The sequence below is a fragment of the Gnatocerus cornutus genome, chromosome 2 (genome assembly GCF_029298725.1).
Source record: "Gnatocerus cornutus isolate USDA-ARS CGAHR chromosome 2, icGnaCorn1.1, whole genome shotgun sequence".
In the NCBI taxonomy this organism is placed as follows: Eukaryota; Metazoa; Arthropoda; class Insecta; order Coleoptera; family Tenebrionidae; genus Gnatocerus; species Gnatocerus cornutus.
In genome coordinates, this window is record NC_142234.1 from 14,337,634 (window position 1) to 14,363,897 (window position 26,264).

At 32.4% G+C, this 26,264-nt stretch overlaps 1 protein-coding gene across 3 annotated transcripts in view; it reads left to right on the forward strand.

Annotated features, from left to right (window-relative positions):
• Nmdar2 (glutamate ionotropic receptor NMDA type subunit 2) overlaps positions 1 to 24,765 on the forward strand; it is a 41,508-nt gene extending 16,743 nt beyond the window's left edge. For 2 of the 3 annotated variants that reach the window (XM_088029858.1, XM_088029860.1), the window contains exons 3-12: positions 1,406 to 1,646; positions 7,341 to 7,663; positions 8,643 to 8,872; positions 8,927 to 9,170; positions 11,915 to 12,127; positions 12,226 to 12,445; positions 13,915 to 14,710; positions 15,031 to 15,087; positions 21,929 to 22,009; positions 23,477 to 24,765. In XM_088029858.1, the coding sequence (XP_087885984.1) occupies positions 1,406 to 1,646; positions 7,341 to 7,663; positions 8,643 to 8,872; positions 8,927 to 9,170; positions 11,915 to 12,127; positions 12,226 to 12,445; positions 13,915 to 14,710; positions 15,031 to 15,087; positions 21,929 to 22,009; positions 23,477 to 23,516 (2,445 nt within the window). In that variant the 3' untranslated portion in view covers positions 23,517 to 24,765. The remainder of the gene's footprint in view (positions 1 to 1,405; positions 1,647 to 7,340; positions 7,664 to 8,642; positions 8,873 to 8,926; positions 9,171 to 11,914; positions 12,128 to 12,225; positions 12,446 to 13,914; positions 14,711 to 15,030; positions 15,088 to 21,928; positions 22,010 to 23,476) is intronic. The other variant, XM_088029859.1, reaches the window with a different exon arrangement.
• The last annotated feature ends 1,499 nt before the right edge of the window (positions 24,766 to 26,264 follow it).

Below are 26,264 nucleotides of genomic sequence, written 5' to 3' on the forward strand. Positions count from 1 at the left end.
GATATTATGGCGACGATGGTAAACACAAAGTAATGATCAAATGTCTTAATAAAGCACAATTAAATTGGATCTAACTCTTCAGTGTCGAGAAACACTAGTTATTTTTTACCACTACAACTGTGGTGTTTAACCCACGTCAAACCTTTGAATCAAGTTGCAATCAAATATTAATAGTTAGTGCCTTGGGAGCTCCCATTTTGCAGCTAATTTCAGTTGAAACCCGACTGTGAATTTTGAAATGAATAGAATTCCCATCCATCAATTTTACATTAAAAGACTAGCTCTACAACTATTCGAATAAAATTTAATTAATCTTTTATTGTACTCTAAAAATTCCGGGAAATGATATTAGAAGATTATTTATCATGCAGGGTTGATTGCGTTTCGATAGTGTTACGATAATATAATATCTAATGCGATGGTTGTTATAATCGTTTTAGGGCTTATTAGTGGTTGATTAAACCTACATGCTTACAAGGAAATTCTCAAGTTTTTAGCAGGCGCAAGAGATTGTGCTGTTTTGTCGTCTGAAGTTGAAGGGATCAGAGCGACATTTCACTCAATTTTTCGGGTCATAAACTAGATGTGAGTAATTTCAGTGAAGTGGACCACCTAAGAAATTGGTTTTCTTTAATCTTAACGCAGTTTTAGTATCTTTTGGGAAATACCTATATAAATTTCCAGCAGGTGCTTTTTAAGACACTTTTGACATACTGCGTGTTAAACTTCTCGGTATCTTAAATCTTTTTTTTGATGGCCCGATTCCGTTGAATTTACCACCTTGCAAACAAATTCCCAAGTATTAAATTAGTGGCTAGTTGTAATCCAGCTAAGAATTCAGCTTAACAGGTTCTGTAACAGCTGGTAAATTGCAGTAATTTTCTTGCAATAACAATTACATGATGCGTATCCAGAAGTCAGAGCATCCGGAAATGACAGTAGTTGCAGGTTCTGACCTTTGATCTAGAATTTGCCCAAAGGCGCAAGTAAAAGCAATATAACGCTCGAATGCGGAATGCTCCCGCTGATTATACTAAATTCCGTCGACTTTCTCAGAAGTCAATTTAAACTCTTGAGTTGTCTACGTACCTATAAGAAATTAAATAATTTAAAGTTGACAATTCAGTTATTTAAAATAAAATTCTCTCGACTTTGTTCAGTTTCAAAAGAAATATCTACAACTTAATGATACAAAATCCCTCTATTGTGTTTTGAGCCAGCATTGTTATAAGACGTTGTAACGGTAACAAATGATACAAAGAAGGATATTTAATCAAGTGTTCTGTAAAGAAGTCCCTATCTTACAATTAGCTTTGACCCGGTGGATGTAGTGCAAATTTATGAATGTAGTAACAAGGACTTAATTCGTTTACTGAGGGATTTACATTGTTTCTTCTATTTGCAGGATCGTTTCAAATTTACTATTCTCAACGCAGTTCTTGTATCACATCATCGAGATCTAGCTGCACTTGTGGATTCTGAAGCTCGAGTAATGCTGCTATATTGCACGAGTCAGGAGGCGATAGACATACTTACTGCCGCAAAGGATTTTCATCTTACTGGAGAAAATTATGTTTGGGTTGTAACACAAAGTGTTATTGCTAACCCTCTTGAAGCACCGGGACAGTTTCCAGTTGGCATGTTGGGTGAGTTTTATGACCGATTACCTTCCTTCTTTGCCCTTTAATGATGGGACAGTCAAGTAAAAACTCGTTCTCTATTTAACTGTAAATTAGCAGCGACAAATTTCTGATAAAAGTCTTGAGTTCGTTTCACTCTAGACAAAAAAAAACACAGATGTCTGGGACAATGTCGGAAAACTTTAATAACAATGTATTACATCTGAAACTTTAAATTAAAGGTAGTTCAGACGTGGAATTTTCTAAAATTAGTTGTAAACTTTTGATTACACGTAGCTAAGGAAAGTTTAGTAGCTTATGCGATTGATTCTCATTAGATCACGTTTCCGTCAACACTTCTTTGCGATCAAAAGCATAAATTTGTCGTATATTTATATATATTTTATTGTCGTATAATTATATACCATATAATCAGACTTTGGAATTTGAAATGTGTTGGTAGGTCTGCCTGTCATCTCAAGACGTGTCTCTTTACCAGATTGAGGTTGACACTTCAGCTTGATCGATAGCAGAATTACCAACATGTAAAGAAGGCCACGCCTATTTGGGTCAGTTTTTGTAGCATTCTTGGTCTTTTTCTGATTCGTAAAAATATTGAAATTGAATTGCAACTCTGCTATTGAAATCCTGTTGTGTGAGCTGCAGTAGCTAGGTAGATCCAAACCAGAGTTTTTCCCAAAACCACAATCAATCAAAATTTGAAATGAATATATTTCGGTGATCAAATCTAAAAGAACTAAAAGACTCTAGCGGAAGTTTGTTTAACTTTTTCTGTTATTCTTTTTATAAAATTAAAAATGCATTTTGTTCAAAAATGGACTTAGCAACTTAACAACTTAAGCCAACGGTATGTTTTCTTTGTCTTTTGAATTGTAAATTACACTTTTCCGTTGCACACATGACTTTTGCGCTATCAGTGCAGAAAAGCTCCAACGATGTGGCAAAAAAGTCAGATTACACGCGCTCAGGCACATTTAAAAGAAAAGCAGCTTTACCACAACAGCAAAGTATTATTTACACAAGTTTGTTTTGCTATTTAAGATGTTTTTTTTTAATCAAAATAATAATTAATTTTATTGGTGGCGCTATTAAAAGATTCGAAAATTGCAAGAGATGTTGTCAAAGAGTGAGAATATCAGATTACCATTTTTAATTTAGTTTTAGATGGTTTATCAACCAAAAAGCTTTTTACAAACCTCACGCTGTAAGTGATCTCTCTTGATGTTTATCAAAATACGTTTGATTTTAGGATGCTTTAATTAAAAAAATTAAAAAGAACGACCACAAAATATTTGTTTTTCACGACATTTTAAAACCCATAACTTGCAGCTGACAGTTCATTCTTTTGTGGTATTTAAATTAAAACTAAAGTTTTAATCTACACCCCAGCTCGTTATATTAAACCAAATAATAAAACTGAAATCCGTATCCTCTGCAAGTAATAAATTCTTTTTTCCTACATTTTCTAGCGTGTTAATGTATAATTGATAAATATGATCCCACATTTGCGAGGTTCTTTTTTTCCTTCCTGACCCAATTAGCGCACAATGTTATGAACACAACTTCATTATTCGAGTCTGTATATTTTCTTATTAAAAATCCCAAAGTTCTAAACAGAGCAGGGTTTTATAACATCGTACCTGCTTCCTTTCAACAAACAATTCTGTAACTTCCGATAATGTGTTTAATGAAGCAGGTATAAAACTTGACACATATTTATTGAATTCTATAAACCGCTTTTGTCAGTTAAAAATAGACAGATTTCAAAGGCTTAGAAAGTGAGCGCCAGGTGTAAGGCAACAAACTTATCATTGTTTGTGAGGATTTTCGTGAGTTTAATCAAGACTTTGAAAGTTGTAGAACCCACGTGAATTGAAAACGTCTCGAGGGAATTTGAAAAAGTTATTCGGAGGGCAAAAATTTTGATACATGCTGAGAGCAAATGCAAATAAATAACTGTAGCTTGGTTGCTGTTGAAAACTTCATGTTTGCACAAAAAACAATTTACACTTCGTCAATGTTGCTCAAAACCAATTTCTCACTTAATACTTTCAATTCATTGGCGGAGATTCAGAAAATAAACGTGTAAAATTGCTCACTTGTCGACTTTTTTCTTGTTTTCTCCACATTTGTCGACAGATCTATAACCGTGAAAAGACTCATACGTTCGGTTTGTTTATTTTTAAATTTGGAGATTTTAAAGCCCCGGCGCCGCCACCATTTTCTTCAAAAACAAAGCAAAATGGATTTCGCTCATTCTTCTCTATCACGATCACAAAATTGTCAAATTAATTTACAAATTACGTTACTTCCAGCAACTTAAATAAAAGGCTAATTTGCCAGATTAATGTCAACTACGTGGCAGGGCTGAACAGAGCTACAAAAACGCAGTTTAACTAATTGCAACAGTTCTTGGTAATCTTGTATGTGAGTACGTGTTTCTAGAGAAAGGAAATTTATTGTCTTTAGTTTCGACCTAAATTAAAGATATTTTAGCAGTGCGTTAATAATAAAGTTAAAAGTACAACGATATGGTATTACTGATAAAACAAGTACGAAAACCATATAACAGAGTAATCAAAGTAGATAAGAGCATATCACAAGGGTATAATACCCTCTACTGCAAACACACATTACAGTTTAAATAAAATGAAAGGGCTGAGAGGCTGAAATTTTACAAGAGCGTGTTTCATAATACTAATTTCTGCAAACTATAAAACAAACATGAAGCGTCCACTACGAGTATAATGTTGACAATAAAAGCGATTTTATTAGCCCACAGCCTCTCATAAATAAAAATTTTAAGCCTCTAAAATCAGAATGATATTTCAGACAAGGTATTGACTTTAGGGAGTTTTTTAAATTAACTACCTTTATTTCGTCTTTTAACTTTTAATACTGTTTTAAAATTAATTTGTGGAAGCTGTGAGGTAAAGGTGAAATTTGTGAGGTACAATTTTCTCTAGCTATAACAAAGTTTTATTAAATTGGACCGAATTACCGTTATAAAATATTAAAATTGATGATGCTTATTTGATTAACTTCTTTAAAAGGAATTACCGGATGGTTTTAATTTAGTTTTTGTTATCGTTATTTGGGGATGAAAGTGTGGAGAAACCTAATCCATTTAAAAGCTGGACCAATACGCGAACAAAACGATGAATTTACCATGTTAATTAAAATGCATCGATTCTAATTTTTCGTTGTTTATTTTGTTTGCTACTTGCGACCACTGTTGTCCGATTTGAATTATAGAATTGCGAGCGAAGTTGGGCGAACAGACAGAGAAGGTGACGATAGTAGATTTTTGAGGCTGTAGTTAAACTTAATTATGCACGGACAGATATGAACGTGACAAGTTATAACTATCTAGTGTTTGAAATGAATCTAATATTCCTCTAAGATAAGCCAGAAATAAAATCTGTAATTTCTGTAAAATTGATATAGTAAAATGAGAGCACAGATATATGGAATAAAATATGGCACATTCGCCATTTTTGACGTCGTCTAAACTATTTAACTGAGGCAGTTAAATCTGTTACTTTCATTGTCGGAAAAGAATTATTTTGGTTATCAACGAATAAATTAAATGAAGAATAAAATCGATATAGTGCAGTCAACGTTTTTATTTTGACTTAAAATAGTTCTCTTTCTTGAGTTAGAGACGTGGAAATCGTAAAAATGTTGATATTTGGTGCAACTCTATTCTGAGCAAATTGTCTGTAGTAATTTTTCCTTAAAGTCACTGAAATCTTTGGTGTCCTAGTTTCAAGCTTAGCTCACCTCATTTTCATAAAATCAAGTAAATCTTCATGAAGCTGTGATATATTGTGTAAAAATACGATTTTATCTTGATTTCATATTACAGAATTTTTATTTTGCCTCTTATTTATCAGAACAATTTAGTTGATTCAGTTATGCAAAATTTTATGAGAAATTTGAACCAGTTCTTAAAAATCCCTTATGACCAGATACCGCGTTATTATTTTCTTCTGCAGAGAATTTGCCGATTTTCAGAGAAGCAACTTTTAGAAATCAGCAGGATTTCAAAGGGATAAGTTAGGTACCTGTAATGGATACGTGTCAATTTTGATTAATTGATGACTCCACAAGCAACTGACAAGTTTTTTAGTAATCGCAAAATATAATGATGAAAAATGGACTGAAAATAAGAAAAACAAGTTTATTGCTTTATTGCTTCTACAATTTGGTGACAATTTGACAGCGCTTGTTTGACATTCTGCAAGATTTCCAGGAGTTTGATCATCATTGTGTAACCCGCTCTACTAAGCGACCTATCACAAAGCCGCATTTGCAATTTAGCGCCTACAGTTGGTTTAGGTTGCAAATGTCCACCCAAGGTCACAAATTTTAAAATTTTTATTGTGTAATTTGTTCCTGTTGCAAATGTTGCAGTGTTGTTTTGGGGAACAAAAGACGATTGTGTAAATTCTGTCATTGTAATGCGTCGCAATTAAATTTGTTTGTTACCATTTTTAAACAGAAATCACATCTGAGGAAAATTACACCTCACTTGGAACATGTTTAAAAACTCGCACTAATTGATTACGTAACTTTGATGCACAGTAATTTTCATGTCAAAATTGACAAATGTCACATTCTGGAGAGAATCATAATGCCAACCATGTTATCTCAAAATTTCGAAAATTAATTTATCAAGATTCCGTCTTAAATAAATAAAATGTCAAAGTAAACACATGCAACTAAACCAACTGTACAAAAAATTTGTCACGTGATTTTACGTGATTAATACACAAGGTGATACAAAATTATGTTTTGACTGCATGATTATGATTGTTAATCTTTAATATCCTGGTAATTAGACTTTATTAAACAATGCAAAATTAACGACTAACTCTGCACATTGTTTCATTACTGGTTGGATACTGGTTTGTGTTTTTTCTTTCCGAATATAACCTTGCTGGTTCAAAATCTATAAACTTATAACACAATAACAATTTTAGTGTAATCAGAGAACGTCGAAATGTTCGAAATTTTCGCTGCTGTAGACAACATGTTGAGCATAAAATAAATTTCCGACAGTTTTAACAAACCAATTCGATGAAATTGGTGTTTTGTTAATTAAGTGAGAATAAATAAATGCATATTTCATAACAATTAGCCAAAACATGGCTGATTAAATTCGACGCCTCCACCAGTTTTTATTGTACGATGAAACGAATTTCTTCACAGTTCAATAAGTCCGTTGAAGCTCCATTATATTAAAAGAGATCTCTTGCGTATACTGCTAAAAATTTTGAACTGGTCTAGTTTTATAAACTTTTGAACTTTTGGGAAGTTACTATTTCTAACCCACTTGAAACCGGTAAATATGTAATGAGTCACGGCAGTGTTCCCAGTGCGTCCAACACATAAAATTAGAAATACCCAGAACTTTAGAATTTCTCACTAATAACGACGAAAAATTTTCCATTAGACCAAAAAAATGTTGGCTATCCAAATCATAAACTACCTTTTTTTACAAGCTGTTCAACAAAGTTATAGCTCGTTTATATTAATATACGTTACTATTTTTTACGTGTCGTGTGATATAAAAATCAATGTTGATACAGAAACTTGTTGGGCTTTTATGAATGCTCTTTTTTATCACCCCACGAGTATTTTTATGATGGAAAAGTGTTGTTCCCAAAGCAAATTTATTATTTTTCTTATTTCTAGGAGTGCATTTCGACACATCAAGTTCTAGTCTCGTCAATGAGATTACAACGGCAATCAAAGTCTACGCTTATGGTGTCGAAGATTTTACGAATGATCCTACAAATGCAGGACGCTCTCTCAATACTCAATTATCCTGTGAAGGAGTCGGCGCAGCTCGATGGAATACTGGTGACCGTTTTTTTCGGGTACTGCGTAATGTAAGCGTTGAGGGTGATCCGGGTAAACCTAATCTGGAGTTTACACAAGACGGAGTTCTTCGTGCTGCCGAATTGAAAATAATGAATCTAAGACCTGGAGTTAGCAAACAACTTGTGTGGGAAGAGGTATGGCGTTTGTGCATATAAAGGGGGGTATTGTGATGACAACGAGGAGGAATTTCAACGTTAGCTGGCAATATTCACAATATTTTTATTACAAATCGATAAATTTAAGTATTATTAATAATACATATTAATATTAATATGGGTAATGTATTATTAAAATTATGTGTGTAGTTAACAAATTATTTCTGCGTGGAGCACTGATAAATGGATGATTTTAATCAATAAATAATTGCATAGTTTATCAGGAATAAAGGAAAGAGCTGTTTAATTATATAAATGAAACTGAATATTATGGATTCCGGATAAAATTAATTAACTGCACATATCTGCGAATTTAAAATTGTTGCTTCCCATAACACAAAAATTAAACTAAAGTACACAAAATATCTAAATTTGGACTATTCTGAATGTCTGTTTTAATTTAATTCGTTTATAAATAATAATAATTATTACTTGTAATTAATAAATTTGTTTCTGTAAAAACCATAATCTTGAAGAAGTTGAAAAACCTACTCCTATGTCGTAATAGGAGCCGTAAAAGTGCAGTTTTGGAAAGTATAAACAGCAGTAAACTCAAGATAAGTTTTATAACGGTAGATGCTAGAGGGTTGTTATTTTTAACCGAAATTTTTATTCACGTTATGAAGCCCAGTCTTTGTCAGTTATCACATTGTAAAAATATGTCAATAAACAACAGCGTGAAACATTCAGAGAGGTATTTTAACTGCATATCTCGTTACAATTTTTTGAATTCCCAACAAAACTCGTTAGTTTAAATTTCCAGTTGACATTTTACGATCCACAAATCAATTAAAATTATCGCCGTCGTATAAACCGCACCCCTCGTCCAGTAAGCAACCTCTCAATGTCAGTAACAATACAATACATTTGTCTGTTGTATTTGATTGGCATTTTATTTTCTGCTTCCATTATACGATTGGGTACACTCCGTTACCTCCCGACTTGATACTCATTTCAGATCGGAGTGTGGAAGTCTTGGCAAAAAGAAGGTCTGGACATCAAAGATATCGTATGGCCTGGAAACAGTCACACACCGCCACAAGGGGTCCCTGAGAAGTTTCACCTAAAAATAACTTTTCTGGAAGAACCGCCTTATATCAGCTTGGCGCCTCCTGATCCAGTTACAGGAAAATGTACAATGGATAGGGGAGTTTTGTGCAGGATTGCGAGTGACGCTGATATCACCGAGTAAGATGTCACTACATATTTATGTGAACCAGTGATACCAATTTGTTTTTCCAGAGTGGACACGACGTTGGCTCACCGCAACGGCAGTTTCTACCAATGTTGTTCAGGTTTCTGCATCGATCTTCTTCAGAAATTTTCGGAAGAATTGGGTTTCACGTACGAGCTAGTTCGCGTTGAAGATGGAAGGTGGGGAACGAATGATACAGGAAAATGGAACGGTTTAATAGCGGACCTCGTTAATAGAAAAACGGATATGGTTTTGACGTCTCTTATGATCAACGCTGAACGAGAAGCAGTGGTGAGTTTTTTTGTTCACGTGAAATACTTTATATACGAGCAATCGAGTCATTACAATCATTAGTCTTAAACTGTCAGTGGATCGTAAAGTTTAAATTTTACGGCATCGATTCGTTGTGGTTGGAGCTGTATGGGGCGTTAAATTTATTTGAAAAATTACCCAGTAACGTCAATTTAGAGTAAGGTTAACAGTAATAATACAAATTCACATTTTTAAAAGTGTGTACTTCAATCATTTTGACAGATCGCTTAGCATTTCAACAATAAGAATTTTACACAACAAAGCAGTTTTATTTTCTTTTCTTCTGAGATAAGAATTTTCCTTCAAAACCAATTATAGACCAAAAAGTCTCCCCTGTTAGCTCCGTAGTTTCTCTATTGAATTATCGTCCCCGCTTGTTTGGAAAATATGAAACGTTTTAAACGAACTTACGAAAGCATATTAGTGAAGCTCATCACAAATTTGTTTTCCCTGTTCCCATCACTTCTGATCTGGGGCAAAAACAATAATCTCATTATGGTAATAGTGCTAGTAGAGAATGATATTTTGTTTACAAATTGAATGCTCATTTGCAAAGTACTATTTTCATTACCACGGAAATAAGCCCTGAAACTACGTAATCAAGCTAATATTTAATGTTCTTGATGCACTTCTAAACATCCCAACCATCGCAACAAAAGTGCTGAGACTAAATATTTAATGTGTGTTGCATACATTTTAACAGGTTCCAGCACGAATAAGCTTTAAATTAGTGATTTCCTTTTAACTACTTATGTAATGTTTAATGCAAAAGAACATTGATTAAATAATTTATTACATTAGAACCAAAAGTTGCTAGCTCCTGCAAGTGTTTACAGTTTTAATGCCTTTTCCCAACAACTATTTATATGATTAAATTTACAATACAAACAGAAAATTCTGAGATAAAATAACTTTATATAGATTCATTCCATTACAATTTTATTATAACTTTGTCAGCAACAAGAGCAATTTTTCAATTATAACTTTTTTATTTTATTTTTGCTCTCTCCTGAATTGTAGTAAAAATATATTTATTTCGATTATCACTTATACAATATCAACGAAAAACTTGCTTTGAAAGTATACATTTGTAAACGCGCCTTGGGTTTTTCAAGTTTGAATTAAAAATAACTAAAGTTTTCGCCGATAGGTCACAACTTTTAAATTATTACCCTGGAACTCCAAGGAGGGAAATTTAAAATTCTAATTGCTTTGCTGAATTATTCTTAAACTAAAAATGACTCTTGGGATAAGATAGCTCTTTAGACCAAATCGAGGAAACTATGCTACACAAAAATATTGCAAATTGCTTTGAATTATCAAACGAAATACAGTTCAAACTAAAGAACTTGTAAGCCAAAAGGAGACGTCGAGGTAAGAACTTCAGATTGATTACACCGCGGACGTTGAATCAAATTTATTGTCGTTCAAATTGAGAAAAAGTGTCAACGCTCTGAACTCTTGTGCTGCTGCAAGCACCACTGATGAAATTTTCTTTCCAGGATATAAGAAAAAGTCATTTCTAATAACACTCCTGTAATTGAAATTTATTTGCCTTCTCATTTTCAACAATTACCTTCAAGCATTAGACATTTTCTTGTAAAGCTGACTTCGATTACAATTTTATTTCCTCGTAAATATTCTAGTGTAAATGAATTACAAGTAACTCCAATTTGAAAACTCCCTCATACGTTTAAATTACAGCCAAATATATGGCCTAAAGAAGATTTCGCAAGTAACGTGCAATAAAATTTCTTACAGATCCTATAAATTTAAAACGAGAATTTTTTCAGCTTCCGGTGCTGTGTAAAAAGGTCTAATTTGCAATTCAAATGTTCAGTTGGGTTTTAAATTTATTGTGGAAGACCATAGGTATTAGGTCGCTAATTACTAGCTCTTCTGTTTACTGCCAAATATTTATAAGCATTTTTGCATATTCTAACTACGCGCTTTGAGTAATTACTTTAAATTCCGCGAGAAATCTCTTAATAAAACGTCGGTGTTAATTAAAAAAATTCTTTGTTGGGAAGATTAAATGATTAGTTGTGATTTTCAATATTTTTCGACAATACGGGGGAATGACAAAATTTTGCACCTTTTACGGTTTCCTGCTCTCCTCTGCGTTTTGAAATGCAAAAGAGATTGAATGTAAAGCCTCGTTCTCAGCGGAAAGTTTATTTTATAATGAAGCTCAACATTGAACGAGATTATACCTGCCTTAAGGTTTTACATCTTGAGAAATTTATTCCATAAATTAATAACAATTTTTATTGCACCAGTTATTAATACAATAGATACGTTGAAATTTTACATCATGATATTTTGTACCAAATTCTTCACGCAAATTATTTCGTTCATTAATTTGGAAGCGCATGTAATGAAATATCCAGTTATAATTAATGCGTATGATTTTGTTTTAATTTTGCTCAATATTTATTGTTTATTTGCCAACTCAAAAATTGTCTAAAAGAAAAAGTCACTATTTTGGATTATACAAACAGTAGTGAATGCACCATCGCATTTACAAATTAATAGATTTTCAAATGGCATTTGAGGAACACATTGGACTGGAATTCAATATTTGTCTAAAGACACATCGGTCCACTATATCAACAGGTGTTGTCAGTATATGCAAATGAAATTTGTATTGTTCAAAAATATTTTAACGCGACCAAAATTGAATCTAAAAACAGTCACAATTCATTCACATTTTTCTCCCTCAGGTCGACTTCAGCGTGCCATATATGGAAACAGGAATCGCTATTGTAGTCGCTAAAAGAACAGGGATAATCTCACCAACAGCTTTCTTAGAACCTTTCGACACAGCCTCTTGGATGCTTGTTGGTGTGGTAGCGATTCAAGCAGCAACATTCACAATTTTTTTATTCGAATGGTTATCCCCAAGTGGATTCAACATGAGATTGGCATTAAATCAGGTGATTGTAACGCCCTTATTGGTCAGCGTGGTAATTTTGTTGAAATAAAATGTGTGTTTTATTCATTATTTTAACGTTATCGTGTTTGCGGCTTTTAGGCAGCGCCATCAGCGTCACATCGTTTTTCGTTATTCCGGACGTACTGGTTGGTTTGGGCTGTTCTTTTTCAAGCAGCTGTTCACGTTGATTCGCCAAGAGGATTTACTGCTCGGTTTATGACCAATGTTTGGGCTATGTTCGCCGTAGTCTTCCTTGCCATATACACTGCCAATTTAGCAGCCTTTATGATCACCAGAGAAGAATTTTTTGAATTTTCAGGTTAGAAACTTCTTTAATATTTCAGAGATTGTTCCTAATTACTGTCGTATGTACCCACTTCGAATGTACAAAAGACCTCACAGTACTCTCTTTTGAAAACGTACTTTTAATTTATGGAAATTTCATAAATTAATTTAGCCGAAGCGACGCATTTATTTGCGGATGTTTGAAACTTAAGCACGTCACGTCTTCTTCTTCTGTCGAACTTTAAAGTATTCTAACTTTGGTCCAGACAAAAGATATTACAGTTTTAGTTTTAAAGACTTGTTAAACAATAAAATATTTGTACAGTCTGTACAAGCAAAATATGCAAAAATTCTACGCGCACTTTTCTTGTTTCATTGTCTACCAAAAATAGTTTTAATTAATTTCTTTAGTTTAACGCTTCAAATAACGGTTTTGGAGTACAATATACGTTACGTCTTTTATCGCACCGAATAAATTAATTTTTAATAAATGCTAAATAATATTGAACAATGACCGAAAATATTTATGGCTACCTCCAAAATCGACTTTAATTTCAAAAATAAAATTTTGCAAATTTGATATGCTTATAGTTTTTTGTCGCCCTTAGTTTGGCGTCGCGACGCTTAAGAAGTGTAATCATTAAAATAGATGATAATTGTTGACAGTTTGGTGTAAAGTTTCTACTTTAACGTTATGAATTTGGTAACTACTGTAACTTGATAAAAAGCATTTTTTTTTTCAAACAATTTGCATAAAATCCAAAATGACAACTGAGATATTTTTAACACATTTATAATGAAAAATAAATAAATTAGCTATTAATTCTAGTTAAATAAAGGTATCAATTTTAATGATGTTTAAAATTGGTAGATGCGCCAATACTGGTGAATGTCTAAAAAATTCGTACTTAAACTTACACATTTTTTGTTTTATTGATTGTCTTTGGAATTACATTATAAATTTAACTTTGAAAAGTCTGTCCTTGTGTTCTTGAAGTTATAAAAACTGGCAGTTGCTTTTTATTTGCTCCATGAGGATCTCCAGAGCGTCCTCTTTATGACCATTCGTTTAAAAATTAAACATATCCCTGAACATCAGCTAATAAAACTTTGAAATCTAAAATTCTCTTTTTTTGTCGGTATAAATTACCACCGAGTTTAAATATAACTAGCAATGAGCAAAAAATTCCAACAAAACCAAATTCATTACACTGCCAAAAACTGTTTGAATTCCTGAATCAAATAAAAATTCCTATTGAAATAGCTGAAACGGGCAAAGGGTTATTTGCATTCAGGGAATACCTATTTATCGCCAATTTTTAATTCCGGTCTATGATTTGTGAATAAGCGGTTATAAATTGATCATTATTTTCCCCTGCGAGTTCAGCAGCTCTGTAATTATCCAACCGTTAATTGAAAGACGGATTTATTTTGCATTTAAACTCACCATCTCATCAAAAATAGCGGAGTTTCATCATTGATTCTCCTTTTCCATTTTTTCAGGTCTTGATGATCAGCGCCTGTCGCGACCCTTATCACAAAAGCCTCTTATCAAATTTGGGACAATACCATGGTCACACACCGACTCTACAATAGCAAAATACTTTACGGAAATGCACGCATACATGAAACAATTCAACAAAACTACAGTTCGCGACGGAGTTGACTCGGTGCTAAGTGCAGAAATGGACGCCTTCATCTACGATGGAACAGTTCTCGACTACTTAACCTCTCAGGACGAAGACTGCAGACTACTCACAGTTGGATCATGGTACGCTATGACGGGTTACGGACTCGCTTTTCCAAGAAACTCAAAATACTTGAAAATGTTTAATAAAAGACTCCTTGATTTTCGAGAAAACGGTGACTTGGAACGTCTCCGTCGCTACTGGATGACCGGTGTTTGTAAACCTGGTAAACAAGAGCACAAGAGCTCGGATCCTTTAGCTTTAGAACAGTTTTTATCAGCGTTCCTATTGTTAATGGCGGGTATATTACTCGCCGCTCTTTTGTTGTTCCTTGAACATTTGTATTTTAAATATGTTCGGAAACATTTAGCTAAAACTGATCGTGGAGGATGTTGTGCACTTATCAGTTTGTCGATGGGAAAAAGTCTTACTTTTCGAGGTGCCGTCTACGAAGCGCAAGACATTTTAAGGAATCATCGTTGTAGAGATCCCATTTGTGACACGCATCTCTGGAAAGTTAAAAGAGAACTTGATATTTCCCAAATGAGGTGTAAACAACTGGAAAAGGAACTAGAAGCTCACGGAATCAAACCTCCACCTCCTTGCAAACGGTGAGTTGTTTTCCGTTCCCTTTTTTAAGCTATTTTAACTATAAGCACGGCATGATCTACATAACATGTAGCACTTGTGACTTTTTATAGCACTTTCGGTACTGTTTTGGAGCAATAGCTTTAATTGGCCACAATTTTTCAATTCTGGATGCTTTTTAACTCGTACAACCAAAGTATTTTTTGTCGCTTTCCAAATCAAAACAAGTCACATTTTTGATTTTCACGTAAAATTAGATTCACGATCGATAAGTAAACTAAAATCGAAACAGCGCTTGTTTACTACACATTTCCCACTTATGTTAATCGTTATGTGTGAGTAGGCGTCAACGTAACATCACCTGTCTTTCGTCCTGTCTGGATTCTGCTGAATCTCCTGAGTAAGTCGGTGACTTACATGTGTGCAATTTGTGTTAGGTTAGCGTGCATTTTATTCTGTTTTGAAATATCCCTGTTTTTTTTGTTCACAGCTAATAGAATAGTCAGTTTGATGTGCATGTACATGTCGACATAGCATGCGTTTTAAATTTCATGGATTTTGGGTATATTGGAATGAATGCGGCTAATAGCTTCTGGCAAATTTTCAACGCAAATTTATATACATATAATATTGCCAAAATGTGTTTGGTTTGTAAAGTAAATACGTTAACAATAGAGGAAAAAAATAGAATGTTTATAAATGTACAAATCAAACATTGCCGAAATTTAAACACAAAAAATTAATTCCCAAACGACAACAATAACTCTAGTCAACTAAATTTGTACTGCACCAGTAGAACAGTCTCTTGAGTCTGAGTCCGAAGCCAGTTTTGCTCCATCAGGTCAAGACTCAAAGACATTTTTTTTTTAGAATACACCGTAATTACTTTTGATTTTTTTTCAGTTTTACGTAACAACTTGCAAAAAATAATTAAATAAGCTTTCGAACGGTTTTTAAAATTTTTTTGATATTATTTTGGACAGAACATCTAAACTAGTCATTTAGAAGTTACATGCCAAAGAATATCAAAATAAACCCGAATAAAGTGCAAAGATTTTAATCACAATATCAGACACCGCTGTAGATAATAATTCTGCAAAAAAAATCGAAATTTGAATACAGCAAGTCATTGGACCAAACTGAAATTTTAATCAGAAATAAAATAACGAAAAAGTTACCTGAAGTTATTACGAAAAATGACCAAATGCCCTCTATTGGACAATTCATCACGCGTCATCATGTCATCACGCGTAAATTTAGTTTCACCCGTAAACAAAACACTTTTTGTAACTTTAGGTTCACTTTAAAAGAAACCACTGATAAAGAATAAAAAAAACAACTCAAAATCATCCAAATTTTGACAACTTGGTACTGTAAAACCAACGTTTCTCTATCACGATTATCACTAAACTGACGGGAACTCCGATAAAAACATTTTTTGCTACTTGTTCATTAGCGTTTTACATTGACATTGAATTGGTTTACCCTTAGTACCATTATATAAATTCTGATATCGACATCTCGCTTATTTTTTCGAGAACCTTAAGTTATTTATACATATATCAATGTACGCAGATTCCAAATCTAGGATTTAAATTCACATCAGACAACAAATAACTGAGGTATGGCCGATCAAAGTTTCGAAAAGTTGATTCTCATTTTTCCTCATTTTTCGTAATTTTTAAAGTTAAATATCTCGGAAACTATTTGAAATATTGAGATGCGGTTTCCGCCATTCTTTTTCTCGGCTTATTTTACGTTAGAAAATGTTCTCAAAAGCCCAAAATTCGATAGTCGATTTTTTGCGAAAAAAAAATCCGACTCAAACGATGAAAATTTTTCATTTTTTTAATTTTTGGCCATAGCTTGTAAACTATTCGTCCGATCGATCTCAAATTTAGCCAGTAGATAGATTTCGAGCTCCTCTTTCGACTGATGTATAATTCAAAGCTATTAAACGTCGTTTTCATTTTGGAAACATTGATCGAAAATCACCCTAAAATGACGTTTTTAAAACAGTTTTTGGCCAATGTCTCATTTATTTATTAAGAAAACTCAACAAATCTGAGCTCATTTTACGCAGAATGTCACGCTGGATCCAAAAACATGAGAATTTTTAATTTTCGTCAACAAATAACTAAGTTATGGTCGTTTGAATTTTTGGGTTGTCGCGAGAGGGCCAAATTTTTGAAGGTTCGAAACAATTCGTGCTCGATATCTTGGAAACTATTTCAGATATTGAGATGCGGTTTACGACATCGTCTTTCTCGCGATTTTTTACATAAGAAATAGTTCTTTGATTTTTCTACAGTCGAAATTTGCAAATTTTTGCAAAAATTCATGACTAAAACTATGCCAAACTTCTGATATCGATATCTCGCTTATTTTTTAGAGTAAACTTGAGTTATTATACATCAGTGTAGGCACAATTTTCCGTAGATTCCAAATCTTTTTGACTTCCTTTTATTGTTCTGTAACTTCTAAACGGTAATAAATAGCGCAATACATTTGTCGGGCATCAAAAAGCTTTTTTCCTAATTTGTATCTTAAACATTCCCAAGTTGCTATGGAAACAAAGCTATTCTAACATTCCGTATCGAAATGGATATTCTAGCACTGAAAATGAATTGGAAAATAGCGAAAATAGCTCTGCTACAAGAACAAATTAGGAAAAATAATATAAAAACCTCGTTCATAAGGCCATTTAGGCACTCATCCATTATAAAACTCGCGGCTTTGCCGCTCGTTTTATAAACTTGGATTCGTGCCTAAAAAATTGCCTTATGAAACTCGGTGTTTTAATATACTATTTAATTATGCATTAAAATGAAAAAAATGTATACAAAAATCACTAATAACAGCGTTTTTTTGGGACAAGAGCAGTTTTTTTAAAAATATCATGAAAAATATTATTAACAAATTAACAAAAGATATTTGGTTTTGAAAGGATTTTTTTTCAAAACAATATCAAGCAGTTTCATAATTTTATTTTTTAAGAATATGTCTAAATCCGGACCTAATGGAACAAAACGAATTTCAGATTTGGAATCAGGATGTCGCTTTCCTTAAGAAATGACTTTTCATTTCTCCAGTACATACATATATTGTTTTTCAAAATTTGTTGACTATTGTAATTATTTATATGAGTATGTATACATATAAAATGAAAATAAAATCCCAGTTAAATTTTCTAAAAATGACGATTATTTTAAAAGCATATACAAAGATTCAAACAATATAGAAAACACATTAACAAATACCATAGCATGTAGCTTACTAGCAAACTTGAACTTGCTCTAAAATTGATTTCAAAATTGCTTATCTTTTACATTTGTTAGACTCTTATAATTTCGTCAAATATGGAAATGATTCATGCGCCAAAAGTAAATTTTCTAATTTTTTATATTTTTTCATATCTGTAGAAAACGAAGAATTTTCCTCATATTCAAAGAATTAAAAATATAAGAAAACTTTTCAACCACTTTCTGAAGTCTCATCACACCGTTTAAGTACTTGCGGAAGTATAAACAATGTTGCAAAACTATTTTCGTAACCAAAAAAAAATTAAGCTGTATCATACATGCAACTTAATATCGCTCAAAACTGTAAATCGATAAACAGTCTTCTCATAAAAATTCTAAAAAGACTAAACTTTCTACGTTGCTAGAATATAATATTAAGTTGTACCTGAAATTTCACATTTCATCTCCACTTAAAAAGAAATTTTGGTAATATTTTATTTGGCAGCTCAGACAGATATATTCATAGCAGTTATAATCTTAGAGCCATAATCTATTACGAGTAAATCTCGTTTAAACATTAATCAACGCCTAAAACATTAATAAAAGTTTTATCTCTGAGATTTTACAGTACTTGTATCTGTGGATATAAATTTCTGCCAAGTGTTAATTTATAAAACTATAAATTTTCTTGCTGATTCTCAGTTTTCTAACAATAAAAATCGTTAAAAGAACCTATAAAACAGTGCTCCATAAACTTGCGTAACTACAACAATAACATTTCTGGGCGATTTTTTACTCGACTCTATAGAAGAGCGTCCATTAATTGTAAGTGAAGACATTAAAAAATTGCTTGGGGACCCTCCAGATAAGATTTTTTTTGGCTTGTTAAAAAGTTTTGTGTCCTACTTCAAAACTTCATCTTACTGATTTAAGGGTAAAACGATGCACCAAAAATCCTTTTGCTTAAGTAAGAAACTTGGCTAAACTCGGATTTAGTTTTGTTTATGCTAGATGGGACGTAACAGCCAATCTTGAATGGCTTTTTCTCCGTTCGAAATGATCGTGAATGATTTATTGAGCACTCGTTATTTACGCTGCGTCTGGCAACTCGTTGATTTTGTGAATTAACTTGCAATCAATGTTAGAGAAGGCTGCTGAAAATTTTAACATTCTCACTGCTGAAATTTGTAATTGCAATGAAACTGACATGAAAATCGGCGATTTATGTTTCACAAGAGCTCGCATATAGATTTTTCCATTTACATTTTATATTTCCTTTCGCCATTTGTTCCATCGCTAAATGAAACGTGTTTGAATTCTATTTAAGAATTTACAATGTGAAGACTTTTTAAACCGTTGAAAACACTTTTGTGAGATTACCAAAGATCTATCAAAGTAAGTATACTGAGGCCGCGCAGCAAACATTTTAATGTTAGGTGAAAGCGGAGGTCAATTCCTATCAGCTAATATTTACTCAGTCTCTTTGCTTTGTCAACCTAAAATGTAGCCCCCATAATAAAAGAATTGAAAAACGTGATGTTGTAAAATGAAGTTTTATACATTTTTGATTAAAATAATAAATACGCCAGGCTTGAAATTTGATTCCATTATTATAAAAATACAAAATATGAGTGTTTTTTTTTTCTATTAATGGATAACTGCAAGCGGATTGTTTTATTGCGTTCGCTTGAAGCTCTAGCAAAGTATTGAGAAGTAAAAGCTGCTACACTTCAAATTTGTTTTATTTCTCTACTGAATGGAAAACCAAATAAGATTACGGTTTTTATGTAGACGGCTTCCTTCTAGCTGAACAAATCGTAACAAAATTTTTGGTAGATTAATTTTGTTGCAAATGACATTTAATGGAAGAAAGTTGTTTAATTACAAAAACTTACATAAAACCTTTCCAAGCTATTGGTTCGAGTTCAGACATTAAATAATGAAGTTTAGAATATTGCAAATTTCAAATACAGAGCATAGAAATCGAGTAAGAAGCTGAAAATTTTCGACAATAAAGTTGGCCAAATTCTGCTAAATGTAGTCTCAATATACAATTCAAATTCAATTCAATTTAATTCAAAAATGGTGGAGGCGCCAACCTCGCATTTGAGCAAATATAGCAAATATTGACGGCATTAATGTGTGATTTTGTCCTGAAATCTGGCACCAAAACTAAAGTTCATTACTCCACTGTGGCATTATCTATTTGGTGCCGTTCATTAAAGCTAAGAGGCTCAATTTACAGAAAATAAGTACTTGAGCCGAGTGGACATCTATTGACCTAGATTCGAAATTAAATTAAAGTGTAGTTTAATGAAATTTTGGTAAAGTTCTCGGAATGTTTGATTACCGTTTGTTTTCTGAGCATTCTCCAACAACATAATTCTCCTTCCAGACCAAAAATTGCATTCTGTATCAGATAACCGCGCCTAGAAACTTAAAAACATGTTTCACATTTTCGCATTAATTTCAATTTTCACTAAAAGCTAGGAAAGCCGAGAAACTCGCTGACAAAAAACGATGTAACGTGTCTTGTACTTACCATTATTATTAAACTTCAGATCGCGTGTTCGAGTCTGCTGCGTTGTAAAAAGAGGGTATTTTTATGCATTTTATCTTCTCTGCACTGTAAACATATGTCTCAAACGTACAATTTTTTCACATATAACGTAATTGAACCACAACAAACTCAACAAACTTTTAATTTAATAGAAGTGTCACTTTGCCTCCCTAATGGTTTAGAGAATTTGAACTTTACTGCAAGGAATCTCTCCAAAGAAAATGTCTGCTTTGAAGTAGAAAGTTTTTTCGCCAACTATAACTAAACATGAAGCTCGAATATGCCACAAGCATTCTGCAGCTACAAGAAAATCGATGTATGTCTCGGGGGTTCACTACGAACGAATAGTTTTTACCATCACAAATAATGCTCTTCAGTTAGACTTGTTTAAGGCGGCTAATTGCTGCCCGAAAACTTCGAAATTTGATTAAAACAATTTTTATTCGGTGTTGGGTGTAAGGTTGAAATTTAAGTGATTTCTACTAAAGTCCACACCAGCTCAGAATTGAAATTGTAATTAATATTGACAGAAGAGATCCGTAATTCCAATAGAGTTCTCAAAATATTAAAAATAAATTTAATCTAGACTCTTTATCCGATTTCGAATCATCAATATTGATTCTATCCGAAATGTAAAAGCCTGCGCTTCAAAGTTGAAAGTTTTTATAAAGATGTGTGAAGGCACGATTTGCTCTTTTTAGCTACAAACTAAATCCGACGTCTGCTAGTTAGAGGATAATTGCAAGACATTACTCAATCGTAGTGTAACTGTCTGTCGTTATTTATGTTCCTTTGTGTTCGAAAGCTAATTACAAAGTATCAGGCAAATTGAAGTTTTTTATGTGAAGTTTTTAAAAATTCTGGTTGAATTGATGGTGCGGTAATTTAGTCTTTCATTAAACTCTATGAATTTTAGAATTTCCATTTTAGACAAGACTAAAAGAATAAATTTGAAAACTTCTTTAACTAGTTTTCTCGGTAATTAAACAGTAAATCACGCCCCTTTCTAAATGTTATCTGCACAGCTAATTCAAATCAACCTTAAATTTCACAGTGGACCCAATCGCAATGGTATTTTAAACTTGATTGCGAAATCCGGCTTAATAATTTAATAAATCTTTCACGAAAACTTTTATTAATGGTAAAACTGCAAGTCTAAAATTTAATGAGAATAAAAACACGAGAAATTATACAAAGCATAACGAAATTTATTCACGTTTCCACTTTACACTTTACACGTTACAGGAAATCCTAAAACTAATCTCGGGAACGGAAAGGAACTTTTAAACAACACTTCTGTTGATAGTAAAGATGTTTGCTACGTAATATAAATCGTCATTTTTAGTAAAAACTCTCATGTCTTGTTAGTGTGAAACTACTGGGAAGAAATTTTTTTTATGTATTTGTGTGTTTTATATAATAGGCGTTATTATTTCCAGTGTTATTGTGTCCGGAGAACAAGCGAGGTCTAGATTAAGAAGCTTAAACGCAGAAAAAACTAGCAACTCTGATTTATTTGGGTAAGCTATTCCTCATCATTTTTTAGGAACTCATAACTCTAACTTGTCATAAAGTAAAAAAGAATATCTCATCCTTCAAATACTTCAGTAATAAAAAATTGATAAATTCGCTTTGTTTAAAAATGTTATATTAAGTTTGATCCTGCTTCTGTAAATAAATAATGAATACTTTTCACGATAATTTAACCAAGCGAAACAATATAAGTTGATTGCAGTTACAATTTGAAGAAGACCGATCTAGACCACAGAATCCAATTTGTGAACAAACATTGTTACTCGATCGAAATGTAATATTCTCTGATCACTTACCTATTGTTTTCTTACGAATCCACATTTCCTCCAAACGAGAGTTAAATCTTCCGGAGACTTAAGCAGTCCGACCGGAATCCTCCAAGAAAATGAATTGTTATTGAAATAATCTTATTTCTAGTCAGAGAAGTTCAGTAATTAATTTCGAGTAATGCAGAACTTTTTCCAATATAAAAAGAACTTTACCACGGCAGCAGACATGAAAGAAACTTCATGTTTTCAACAAATTATCACTTTCGAATTGAAAGAACTTTATGATTTATTTATCGTTATTACCGATCTTTCACAAACGACTAAGTATTGTGGCTGCGAGCAAATCTAATAAATCGCTCGTAAAAATGTCACCAACTTAAAAATCCGTACAAAGTAGTCAGGTCGTGTAAAAAGAGTTTTTGTGAGCGTTCGAACAATGTTTTCTCAAATAAGAAGGTTTTGTGGAGAATCTGTTTAAGTCGCAAAACAGGGAGGGTTCAGAATTTTACTTTCGGTAAAATCGCCTAAACGTGAACAAAGTTTGACTAATTAATTGAGTACTGTTAAAGATAGTTAGTTGGAAGTTTGTCCATCACGACGTTTCTCATAACTATGCAATTTAAAAACAATTAATCTCTTTTTAACTAACTTATAAAATTTCAGGACAATGTATTTGTTCCGTGGTAGTAACGTGTAATTAAATGAAGTAGGATCAAACACTTTGCACATGGATACTTTGAGGTAATTGATGATTGACAAACGTGTCAAAGAGATAAATGAATTCGGTTTAATTAAATGGCCAAACCTTGTATGTATGGAAATTGGAAAGGCTGTAATTATAATCAGTACCTACAAAATTGATTAAAACTGGATAAGATCAGTTCATTTTACGCCATTGTTATAAAATCGCAGCAACGTCTCGTCTATAGAAAACTATAATCTCAGTAAATTATGATGAAAAACTACAAATGGATATAACTAGATTTTCGTTCTATTATTAAAATGTAATTTACCGAAAATGAAATATTGCTTGTGAAATAAGTCCCCAAAACAAAACGCAAGGAGCTGGGATAATTAATGTTTCATTGTAATAGCTCGCCACATCATGAGAGAACTTGGATTTTAGTAGTTCTCGAAAGTCATTAGCGAACATGAACGATTTCTTTACATTTTATGGTTTTTCAGTCAGAAAACAGAAATAGCTGAAATGGAAACTGTACTGTGATCAAATAAGAAAATCGAGATGAACAACACCAAATAATTTCCGAGTACATTGGTACTGTCATCATTGCCTGAAAAAAAGAACTCTTATGAATTGTGGTGCATTGTTAAATAGTATCAGTGACCTACATAACATTAAAATTTAAATTACCCAAGTCTGTGCCGGATAAGTTCGTCACTCGTCAAATTAGGATAGATCGAAATATTTATTCATACTGTAGATAGTCAGTCGCAAAACTCGACCGTTATAACGTTAAACTGACTGAATGTTGTATAGATTACAAAATAGGTAATCACGGACTGGATATTATAGTAGACATATTTTATCAAATCAAATGTAAGCTATATAACTTTCTGTGAGTTTACATTGTTGTTGCTATAATGTTGTTGCTGTTATTGTTGATGTTTTCACGCTATAAATTATGTCAATATGTAAAAAGGTCATAAGAAATTTCAAATGTATATTTTGTTACAAAATCTCGTCAGAAAAACCCCACCATTTTAAGGCAAAGAGAGTAGAAATAATTTTTTACGGATTTAGAATAATGTAACAACAAGACTGCTTTTTGCTGGTACTTTTTGGTAATCGTTTCCTTTACCGATCGCGGGAACATACATTGAAAATTTCTAATGACCACCAAAAAGTATTCATATAAAGGGGTCTGTTCAAAATGTCCATAATTTAGTGTTTTCTGTTAATAATACGATGTGCTAGACTACTAAATCAACCTTTATGTCACCACAGGCTCCTTTACTTTACGCATTTGTGTAATAACTAAGTGCAGATGGCTTTAAATTTAGTTAAGACAGAAAAACCCATTCAATTGGTCATCTCTACTTTTATAACGTTTATAGAAAAAATTGTAGAATCTAAGATTGACCAGTGAATTCTTCATATCTTTTGACCAGTTGAGACACAAATGTGAGAACTGAATCGAGCTCTTTTAAGGAAGGGTTCCATATTCACACGTTCGCAAACTTTTTTAACAAAATTTCAATGTTTAATTAAGCAATATTTTAAATGTTCGCAATTTGATGCAATATAATTCACTTGTCCTTGGCTGAATGTTTAAGTTTCAGATTTCGTTGAAGCCACTTGATTTTATGGTTTAATTAAACAAATGTAAATAAGATTGCAATAAAAATTATATTTAAACAAGTCAATAATATAGAAACAGTATAAATGTTATCTATGTAATCCGTATATATTTCAGTAAATAAATTAAAAATAAATGTAAATGTTCGATGATAAATCTTCCTTTATTAAAAACGACAATAAACACTACTCTTAAAATGGCATACTTAAAACTTTAGATCTAGGAACTTCCAACTCTTAAGTGACTTTCATAAAATGTGATATTAAAAAATATAAAGCTAACAACTAAAGGGTGTTAATTAATTCTCATCACAAGCAACCTCAAGTGCTTCCTTAAGGTAAGTAATCCATTTCTCTTTGTGTTCTTACAAATTTTTACCACAAAATTCAATTAAATGTTTACTGAAGTAATACAGAGGAGAAATGCGGAAAATCCTGTTTATCCCAACAGACCACTGCTACTTTAGCTGGGCAAATGACAGTGTTCTCAGTCTCAAGCCCAAGGGATTATATCGACTCCAACTTTTATTATGTTTATTGTGTTAAGATTTAATAAATTATGACAAACTCTTAAATGGATGGGCTTAGGAAACGTAGGTTTGCACTCTGTTAATTTTGAGAGAAAACTACTTAAAAACAAGTAATATTTCGATTATGTAAGTTCTAGGTTGTCCTAAACATATTTTTGCATTTTAATTTCTCTAAATATTTTAAGTAGATATTGTTAGGAACCTAATTTAACTAAAAATTTATTAAATATTGAAATTAAAAACCTGCGCATCCACCATTGTTGCAATTTTAACTTTGTAATAAGATATTTCGTACGATTAATAATAAACAATGAATTTGTTTTATAATTATTATAATTTTACTTTACGATTATTATTATACAGGTGATTTTAAAATAGAAGCGGAAAAAAAAATCACGGCTTCACGGAAATACATTTTTCAATGATTTACCTTTACCTAAAAATTAATAAAAAAATTACAAAATCCTGACCTTACTCGGCGCCACTGATATGCACAAAATAACCTTAACAAGAACACAACACATTTTTTTTGTTAATAATTGGAATCACTTTCTTTTATTTTTTTCTTAAAACTGAGACAGCAATTTAAAAAACAAAACCTGCCAACTTTCTTTATTTACAATAAGCTGTAATGGATATTTTTCCGTCTTAATTTCAAAATCATTCTGTATAATAAAAAGATAATATCATTGTCCATTTGCAAATCCTCTCTACTAAGTGCAAATTCGCAACTTGACCAGTCTCTTATTCATTGCATTGCACTAAATGCTCTACAAACACATCTCAATGTGTTGATATTGGATTGGCTAAGTAGGTGAGTACACAATTTAGCTCATTTATTACGCCTGAGATGTTGATTCCGTATTATGTGTTACTCAGTAAGAAAATATAAATTTTATTAACAAATAGTATCCGACACAAAACATAGAACACGAATGTCTGATTAAATATTGTTCTAATTGAATTTATGCAAAGCTCCTCAAAGACATAATCAATTTAACCTACTCCAGTTAAATCAGATAAAGGAAGGAGAAATGTGCTTGTAGTTAGAATTAGTGACCTGGCGAAGTTGGGCAAACATGACCCTTATTGGATAAATAAAGGAAGGTGATAATCATAATACAAC